The sequence below is a fragment of the Ranitomeya variabilis genome, chromosome 2 (genome assembly GCF_051348905.1).
Source record: "Ranitomeya variabilis isolate aRanVar5 chromosome 2, aRanVar5.hap1, whole genome shotgun sequence".
Taxonomy (NCBI): domain Eukaryota; kingdom Metazoa; phylum Chordata; class Amphibia; order Anura; family Dendrobatidae; genus Ranitomeya; species Ranitomeya variabilis.
The window spans coordinates 936,328,662-936,339,103 of record NC_135233.1 but is presented as its reverse complement, the minus strand read 5'-3'; the positions used below and the strand labels follow the sequence as shown (position 1 = coordinate 936,339,103).

General features: G+C 45.2%; 1 protein-coding gene across 1 annotated transcript; it reads left to right on the top strand.

Moving 5' to 3' along the window:
• Positions 1-958: 958 nt before the first annotated feature.
• LOC143804003 (uncharacterized) lies at positions 959-5,805 on the top strand. The gene is made up of 5 exons (XM_077281750.1): positions 959-1,443; positions 1,844-1,907; positions 2,238-2,400; positions 3,073-3,314; positions 4,121-5,805. Exons 1-5 carry the CDS (start codon positions 959-961, stop codon positions 4,226-4,228), a joined length of 1,062 nt encoding a protein of 353 aa, XP_077137865.1. The 3' UTR covers positions 4,229-5,805.
• Positions 5,806-10,442: the final 4,637 nt, after the last annotated feature.

Genomic DNA, 10,442 nt, shown 5'->3' with positions numbered 1-10,442 from the left:
GCCTGGGGCCCCGTGCGCTGCCTGGAGCCCTGTGGGCTGCATGGGGCCCTATGGGCTGCCTGAGGCCCCTGTGGGCTGCCTTGGGTCCTGTGCGCTGCCTGGGGCCCCTGTGTGCTGCCTGGGACCTCATTTGCTGCCTGGTGCCCTGTGCGCTGCATGGGGCCTGTGTTCTGTCTGGGGCCCTGTGCACTGCCTGGGGCCCTGTACGTTGCCTGGGGCTCTTGTGTGCTACCTTGGGCCCCTTTGCACTGCCTGGAGCCCTGTGCGCTGCCTGGAGCCCTGTGTTCTGTCTGGGGCCCTGTGTTCTGTCTGGGGCCCTGTGCACTGCCTGGGGCCCTGTGCACTGCCTGGGGCCCTGTGCACTGCCTGGGGCCCTGTACGTTGCCTGGGGCCCTTGTGCGCTGCCTTGGGCCCCTTTGCATTGACTGGAGCCCTGTGTGCTGCCTGGGACCCCTGTGTGCTGCCTGGGGCCCTGTTCGCTGCATGGGGCCCTGTACACTGCCTGGGGCCCTGTACGTTGCGTGGGGCCCTTGTGCGCTGCCTTGGGCCCCTTTGCACTGACTAGAGCCCTGTGCGCTGACTGCGGCCCCTGTTTGCTGAGAGAACAACGATTAGGAGGTTCAGTGGAATCAACACCTAGCTCCAATGAAGAGATCCACACAAAGCCAAATAAAATCAATTATTTATTTAGCCAAATTTATAAAACCATAACAAAGAGACATACATTACAAAGAAATACCCAAGGGGCCGGAAAAATACCCTTGATATACATGTATACCATCAGAAAAAAGAACTAAAACAGCCCTTATGAATTAAAGCCTTGTGGAACCTATATTGAACACAGTATATAGCACAATCCACCCAATGAATGTCTACTAGCAATATATAGTAATAGGTACCAAACAAATCAAAACAAAACAAAACAAAGGCCAGGGAAAGTGCCTGACAATCAAAAGCTATGGACATATTTTCAAAGAATACCCCCGCTATTTCGCAAGATACTTCATTTGAGATTAAGGATCTTATGCATAAATATAGAAATGCGTTACAACGAAAAACGAGACTATGGTGGAACCGTTCGTCATTGGAAAATTATGTGGATAAGAAAATCATTCCTAGAGGTCTTAGGATTCAGCTTTATCCCACGTATGACTTGGGGGAGCTGGAATTAACAAAAAGGTGGATTTCAGTAGCTTCTAAATGTTCATTTGAATTTATGGACATATTAATTGCTAAGAATACACTGTCATTGTCTGAAGTGGATAGGGAGCTGGAAGAGACCTATAAGAGATTGTCCATGGATATGCCTAAAGAGCAACTTGCTAAATGGTCTAAAGATCTGGAAATTGAGGTTAATGTATTAGAAGAACGAGTCAGTCAGGATAAGTTGAAGAAATTTCAACGTGATGTTGGTGACTATGATGCGGATAAAGTATTCAGATGGCAACAAAGGACAATGGATCGGCATTCGGCAGGTCAATTCAAAATCTAGAAGGAATTCAGAAATATCGAGTGCATCGGGGGTGGAAAGTAATACCTCTACTAGTGATGTTGAGTCCACCCGGGATTTTCACCTTAGAAGTGGTAATGGGAGGAAGAAATTTCCTGAGATGTTTAATAAGGCACAAAAGGGCAAAAAGAAGAATAATCAATATCAGGTAGTAAACCTTTCTAGTCACACTCTTACCTCTGTTCAAACAAAAGTGTTACAGAAAGGTCTAACTTTTTCCCCCTCACACCACCTAGATGCGTTTACATCTGTGAAAGACGTTCATTTATTTGCCAGAAAATTGATACTCAAAAAACTTCATCATAAAAATCCTGATCCTGGCTCCCTTCTTAGCCCAGAGGACAGAGAAACCCTGGATAATTTGATTGCATTGGAGGAAGAGAATAACACGACAGAGGTGAGTACTATTCCTCAAAGATTTTTTTCAAAATCAAAAAAATTCCCTTCTCTTAGCACTTGTCCGGCGGTCGATATATTTACGAGATTAGTATCAAGTGATATTGAAAACTTAGCCAGAACTCAAAAAAGTGCTGGAAATGTAACTAAGGCGGAACGACAGGCCATACAAGAACTTCAAAATTGGCCGGATGTTGTGTTCAAACCGGCCGATAAAGGCGGCAATTTGGTCATCTGGCCTAAGGACCAGTACGAAAGACAAGCGTATAAACTACTTAACGAGACAGCTTGTTATAAACGCCTTACCTTCAATCCCTTGTCTTCTTTTCAGACACTTCTTCTGGACATCATTGATAAAGCCTTCACACAAGGAATAGTTTCCAAAAAATTGTTGGATACGGTACGGCGGAACCAACCTAAACTCCCTACTTTTTACCTGATCCCGAAGCTCCACAAGAACGCCTTGGATCCACCCGGTCGCCCGATAGTCTCAGGTAATGATGGACCTTGTGAACTGATTGCAAACATTGTGGACTATTTTTTAAAACCACTAGTCGCAAACCTACCTTCCTATATCAAGGATACTACATCAGCTTTACAAAGATTAGATCAGCTATACCTTAATGAGAATATGACTATTGTCACGGCTGACGTGGAATCTTTATATACGTCCATTCGTCATCAGGACGGGATTAAGGCAGTTCAACGATTTCTTTCTTCAAGTTCTCTGGAGGCCCCCTTGGTAGAACTTATTTTGGTTTTCTTGGAATTCTTGTTAACCCATAACGCTTTCATTTTTAACACCCAAGTGTACCTGCAATTGCAGGGCACTGCAATGGGGGCTTCATGCGCCCCATCTTATGCAAATTTGTTTTTGGGTGCCTGGGAGATGGACATCTTTCACAGTGACCTCATCCAGGGAATGATTAATGTTCACAACTGGATGAGGTACATTGATGATGTCCTCTTCATATGGGAGGGTACCCCGGAAGAACTGAATACACTGATGAGATCATTAAATGATAACAATTTGAATATAAAATTGACCTTTAAATCAGGAAGAGAAATGGATTTTTTGGATATTCAGATGTATGTCGATGTGGATGGACGAATCAATACAGACATATTTAGAAAACCTACGTCCACTAATTCATTTCTATCCGCAGATTCATCTCATCCTTCATCTACTATCCGGGGAATACCGATTGGCCAGTTTCTTAGAGCCAAACGAATCTGCTCAAATGAGGAAAATTTTAATAAGCAAGCTATTGACCTCACAAGCAGATTCCTTGACAGAGGCTACAGCAAAAGGATAATCAAGAGAGGCTATCAAAGGGCAGTAAAGTTAACAAGAGACCAACTCTTATATCGTACTTCCATACCTGGAGAAAGGACTAATGATAATCAGGTACGTTTCATTTCTACATTCAATAAAGAATGGAAAAGTCTGAAGGACATTATCCACAAACATTGGGAGGTGTTATTGGTTGATCCAGTGCTACGCAATATATTACCTACCCAACCATCGATTGTAGCCAGAAGATCGGCTAATTTAAAGGATCTTTTGGTCCACAGTCATTATGAATCCACGAGGTCTGTAAACAATCAAGTTAACCAGAAAGGATTGCCAGGTTTCTTTCCCTGTGGCCTTTGTAAAGGGTGCCTCAACCATACCAAATCCACCACCTTTACTAATTGGAATGGATCTCGCAGCTACAACATTCGAAAACACCTTACGTGTACATCGGTCGGGGTGATCTACCACGCCACGTGTCCCTGTGGGAAGGTCTATGTTGGCTTGACCACTAGGGAATTGAAGGTAAGAACACGTGAGCACATTAGAGATATTGAGAAGGTTAAGCCCAATGATGAAGATTTGTTACTTAAAAGTCTCCCCAGGCATTTTAAATATCACCATGGATGTAGCGCAAGAGGTTTGATAATCAAAGCAATTGATCAGGTTGTACTAGGATTGCGGGGTGGGGATCTATCTAGAGCTTTAGCTAGAGTAGAGAGCAGGTGGATCTACCTTTTGGACACCATGAGCCCTAGAGGCCTTAATGAAAGTTTGGGATTTGCGGCTTTTCTGTAGATATGCTATGCCTTATACCAATTTTTTGAAGTATCTTTTTTAGGGATGGGTTTTATTGTTTTTAACATGGTTGTGTATCTTGTGTGTACTAATAATTTTTATTATTATACTTCTTTTCTAAGATTCGACTTTGTGTCAGTTTTGTGGCGGTTGAATGGAAGCCATGGATGTGCAAGATATCCTGTGGGCCCTCTTCTTTGGAATATTCCTCGGGACATTTTTCGGTCTGAATAAAAGAACTTATGTGGAATTCCATGAATTTATATGCTTGGGTCAAAGATCTTCAATGGATATGCATGAATTCAACGTGGCCTCCTTAGTTAAACCATCTCAAGATGTTCTTGTGTCTGTGTTTATGTATGGACTGTAGTACTGGGGACTCATATTCTCTAATACATGGTATTCATATAGTATTTATTATGTTATTGTGGGTGATAGTGACGCTCATGTGACGGGCATTAGTGAGGGATTTAAATATTTTGTTTGCAGATAATTTTATTTATATTCAAATATGCCTTGGGATTTATATCTTATTGTATTTAATCCTTTGGATAGTATTGGTTTCCATTGGTGGTTGCTTATGGGGATATGGTTGAATTATTTATTCTGTGCACAATATAGTAATCACATTCTCACTTTGGAGCACTGTTGATTTATTGCTCTTTATTTATAATATTTATTCAGTTCACAGTAATATAACATAAAAACGTTGTATATGCCAAATTTTATGGGTTCTTTAAAAGCACTCATATCTTTGCACTTGGCACTTTAGTCACTTAGCACTTTGGATATATCTTGGTCCCCAGATAGTCTATTAATGATTGATGTCTATCTGGCTCCATTGAGATGGTATACACGCTATTTATTTGGTTATTGTGCATTCATGCAAAAATAAATATAAAATATTAAATTCTTTTCAGGCATTTTAGTCACGCAGCACTTAAGACATATTCTGTCCGTTTATATTTTATACTCACTGTTTATAGCCATGCACTTAGAAATAGTTTTCCTACTATTTTCCCCTGACACCGGTGAGAAGGTGCGCATGTGTGAATCGTCGGGAAAACCTTGCATTTCCAGGGACGCTCCTGACTGCGCCGGCGCCAATTTTGGTGCCTGGTGCAGGGAGCGTTACCAGAGAAATACCTTATTAAGGAGGATTCCGATGATCGCATGCGCCGTGTATTCTACACCTGGTGCCTGTAATAATTTCAAAGCATAGAATGGATATTTCATATACGCCTCACTTGCGAGTCACACTAGCTATTTCCGGTTTATCGGGCAATGTTGCTTGGTAACCTGGATACGGTCTGTCCACTTAGGAGGCACTAACGTCACATCCTGTATAGTAGATCCATGTCCATTGGTTCCCATTTATTTAAAAAACCGCACCTTCATCCCTTGGGCACGCCCCCGGAAGAAGCTACGGGCGAAACGCGCGTCGGGGCGACAGGGGAACGCCGGATCACCTGATCACCTGATACCACAGAATATACGTGCTTTAGCGGTGAGATTATCTATATTTCTTAAACCTTATATCTATCTACTTTAGACAATATAGTGCGGATTCCTTTGTTTGGTACCTATTACTATATATTGCTAGTAGACATTCATTGGGTGGATTGTGCTATATACTGTGTTCAATATAGGTTCCACAAGGCTTTAATTCATAAGGGCTGTTTTAGTTCTTTTTTCTGATGGTATACATGTATATCAAGGGTATTTTTCCGGCCCCTTGGGTATTTCTTTGTAATGTATGTCTCTTTGTTATGGTTTTATAAATTTGGCTAAATAAATAATTGATTTTATTTGGCTTTGTGTGGATCTCTTCATTGGAGCTAGGTGTTGATTCCACTGAACCTCCTAATCGTTGTTCTCTATGCTAAGAAGTGCCATATTATATATTTGGACATTATTGTTGAATTGGCCCCTGTTTGCTGCCTGGGGCCCCGTGCGATGCCTGGAGCCCTGTGGGCTGCATGGGGCTCTGTGGGCTGCATGGGGCCCTGTGGGCAGTCTGAGGCCCCTGTGGGCTGCCTGGGGTCATGTGCGCTGCCTGGGGCTCCTGGGCGCTGCTTGGGGCCCTATGCGCTGCCTGTGGCCCCTGTGCTCTGCCTGGGACCCCATGCGCTTCCTGGGGCCCCTGTGTGCTGCCTGGGGCCCCTGTGTGCTGCCTGGGGCCCCTGTGTGCTGCCTGGGGCCCCGTCGAATGTCACTCAATGGTTCTCAAAAGCCTGAAAAATCTGATCTACAGTAGCTGGGGTATATTCTGACCTGGAGGGGTATAAACTGGACTAGTCCAATTTGTACCCCGGGGTATAGTTTGGGCTAGACCAGAATATACCCGGGGTATAATCTGGCCCAGAGGGGTATAAACTGGACTAGTCCAATTTATACCACGGGGTATAGTTTGGGCTAGGCCAGAATATACCCGGGGTATAATCTTTAACCCCGGGTATATTCTGGGCAGGGGGTTAATCTGGCATGTTACACCGGTACTGAATGCCCCAAGGCCCTAGGGGGCGTTCCATTTTGGCGTCACAAACAGGATGGACCGACCCTGAGAATCGGGTCTTGTGCGCCTTAGAGACTGATTTGCTGAGAGACTGTGAACTGCAAATTGCACCAAAAACGCCACCATTATAGCACCATGTGGCATGCAGGAGGAAATGGGTGCATTGTCGTGAGCGGCACCTGGGGGAACGGCGTGAAAACCACGGCCGCCCCTCATCAGTATTACTATGTGAGAGAAATATGCCCATCAACTAGAGAGGTCCGCCTCCTGATCTGGGATGGAGGAGAGAACAAAATGAACTGCCCACGAAGACGGGCGTGGTACAGAAAAACCGCGGGAAGCAACACAGAGGAGGCAGAACCGGTAATTAACATGGCGGAGGGAGGTGAGCAGACCTTGGAGCGTGGGATGGAGCAAGAGGACTCTCCCAGCCAGGACCTGCAAGAACTGCACCCGTCACCGACGATGAACCCGTACCTCCTGCGGAGAGAAGTGGAGGAACTGACCCGACAACTCATGCAGTTACAGCAGGAAACCATGACTGGGTGGAGAGAGGCCTTGATCGGAAGTCTTGCCGGATGACCGCTAACTACCCTGACCGGTCTGGAGCCGAAGAGGAGTTCCGATGCTCCGGAGGCAGAGGTAAGGGGCATGACCCTGACAACCCCGATGGCGGAAGGCCCGATAGACATTCCCGACTCATCTCCCCCGCTGTATACACCTGACCAGGGTTACGAGGCCCTCGATGACACGCCACCGCACCTCGAGGGTATCCCGGCCACTAGCTCGACACCAACCTCTGGGCCTTGCTAGGCCGCTTCACTATCCTGCCAGCACCACCACCCGGACAGACATGTCACCGGCTGCCGCAGAACACCAGTGGCCTGAAGCAGATGACAGCTCTGCTAATCCCCGTTAGTGGGCCCCAGGCTAGCTCCCTGGAGCCCATGATATTTGCAGAGGGACCCGCGGAGGAGGACATGATCGTGCTTCAGGGTGAGATCCCTATGATTACATGGCGGGAGGAGAGGGAGTGACAGGAATCCCTGGCCCGTGAAGCAGCGTTCAAAGAGAAAAATCTGGCAGGGAAGGCCCGTATGCGTAAGATCCCACGGGCAGAAAGAGGACCACTGTGGCTGGGGAAAGTAGTGGTATTCAACAAGCAGAGAGGCTGGGGATTTATTAAGGGAGCTGGGATGATTAATGAGATTTTCATCAACCGGAGGGATGTGGAGTCCCATCTACTGGAAGGACATCCTGACAGGGACCTAAATGCTGGTGACCATGTAACCTACACCCGTCACATTGGAGAAACCATCATTGTTTTTTTTTTTTAAACGTACTGTATTGTCATCCATATATATAAAACTTCAAAAAAAACTATTTTTTTTTTCTGGATTCAATTAGTCACCCATGCATTTTAACGTGGTTCGTGTTACATTGCGATGGTATACAAAGCTCAAAAAAAAGTTCAAAATTTTTTAGTGGATTCAGTTAGCCATCCATAGAAGTTAACACACTGCTTATTGTTACATCTTGGTGGTATATAAAACTCAAAAAACGTTAAATTTTTTTTCTGGATTCAATTAATCATCCCTACATTTTAAAATGCTCTGTATAAAATTACAGTGGTTTAAAATGTTTAAAAACCGCTTAGCCTGCTACAGTTGACCACATTTTTTGGCTTATTAAAAAAAAGTTAGTTAGTTTCAATTAATAAAGGAAACCAGATTTCCAGACACCTAGCAATTAGAAAATGCATAAGGCGTGGGGTAAGGGATGGGGAAGTGGAAGTGCTGATGATGGTGCACCCAGACACTAAGGATGTGAAGCAGGTGTTGCTGGAGCACAGGAAACACGCCCATCCATTGTTATTATTATTATCTATATATATAATTGTCTAAGGTTTTTTCTGTCTGTCTGTCTGTCCTGGAAACTCATTTTATGTTTTTGTGCGTGTGTAACCCATTCACTACTTCCATCTACCCCCACCCCCGGAAGATGGCTGGACCATCACTGTAAAAACACCATTGTAAATACACACCTGTGCTTTGTATCTCCCCACCTCATTGTAGATTGTAAGCTCTCACGAGCAGGGTCGTCTTATTTTGTCTTATTTTTGCTTTATTACTGTATTGTTAACATTGTTACCTATGACTGTTGTGTTTGAAACTGTTAAACTGTAAAGCGCTGCGGAATATGTTGGCGCTATATAAATAAAGATTATTATTATTATTATTATGGAAATCCCGCGTCTCTGATTGGTCGAGGCCGCCAGGCCTCGACCAATCAGCGACGGGCACAGTATCGACGTAGATGTCATAATGGTTGCCATGGCGACGATAATGTCATAAAGGTTGCCTCGACCAATCAGCGACGGGCACAGTCTGCCGCGAATTCTGGAATCATCATTGTCCATATACTACAGGGACATGCATATTCTAGAATACCCGATGCGTTAGTCCTTCTGTCTGTCATGGAATCCAACTTGCTGATTGGTCTCGCTAGCTGCCTGTCAAGGCTGCCGCGACCAATCAGCGACGGCCACAGTCCGATTAGTCCCTCCCTACTCCCCTGCAGTCAGTGCCCGGTGCCCGCTCCATACTCCCCGCAGTCACCGCTCACACAGGGTTAATGCCAGCGGTAACGGACCACGTTATGCCGCGGGTAACTCACTCCGTTACCGCCGCTATTAACCCTGTGTGACCAAGTTTTTACCTATGCAGCGTCAATAGTAAAAGATCTAATGTTAAAAATAATAAAAAAAATAAAAAATCATTATATACTCACCTTCCGCCACCTTTCCCGCTCCTCGCGACGCTCCGGTAACCGCTCCATGCAAGCGGCAGGTTCCGCTGGCAAGGATGGTATGCGAGAAGGACCTGCCATGACATCACGGTCATGTGACCGCGACGTCATCACAGGTCCTGCACTCATACCAACCCTGGGACCGGAAGCTGCCGCGTGCACCGCACACAGGCGACAGAACTACAACGCGCCTTCGGAAGGTGAGTATATGTTTATTTCTTATTTTTTAACCTGTGACATACGTGGCTGGGGAATATACTACGTGACTGGGCAATATACTACGTGGCTGGGCAATATACTACGTGGTTCGGCAATATACTACGTGGCTCTGTGCTGTATACTACGTTGCTGTGCAATATACTACGTGGCTCTGTGCTGTATACTACGTCACTGGGCAATATACTACGTAACTGGGCAATATACTACGTGGCTGGGCAATATACTATGTCACTGGGCAATATACTACGTGACTGGGCAATATACTACGTGGCTGGGCAATATACTACGTGACTGGGCAATATACTATGTGGCTGGGCAATATACTACGTGGTTCGGCAATATACTACGTGGCTTGGCAATATACTACGTGGGCTGTGCAATACATGCATATTCTAGAATACCCGATGCGTTAGAATCGGGCCACCATCTAGTTTATTTATATAGCACCATTAATTCCATGGTGCTGTACATGAGAAAAGGGGTTATGAACAGAGTTATAGATATTGTTTACAGTAAACAAATTTACAATGACAGACTGGTACAGAGGGGAGAGGACCCTGTCCTTGCGGACTTACATCCATGACATTTAGCTTGCTGTCACACTTTCCAGGGAGGCATGGGACATCACTTCTGAAGCCACACCAGTGCAAACAGTTGGTCATTTGGATAGCAGATAATGCCTTCAGCATGCTTGCCAGCATCATCCAGTCTTCCACAGGGTCCACTCTCCCCAGCCAAAAGTCTGAATCACTTAATCTTCACCCTGATCCTCCATCCTCCTAATATGTTGAGTCTCAGGCAGGAAACCAGTGATCCCACACTAGGACTCTCTGAGGAGCTGTTTACAACATTATTTCTTGATTGTGGCCATTTACCCTGCATGTTTCGAGAGAGACAGGAGG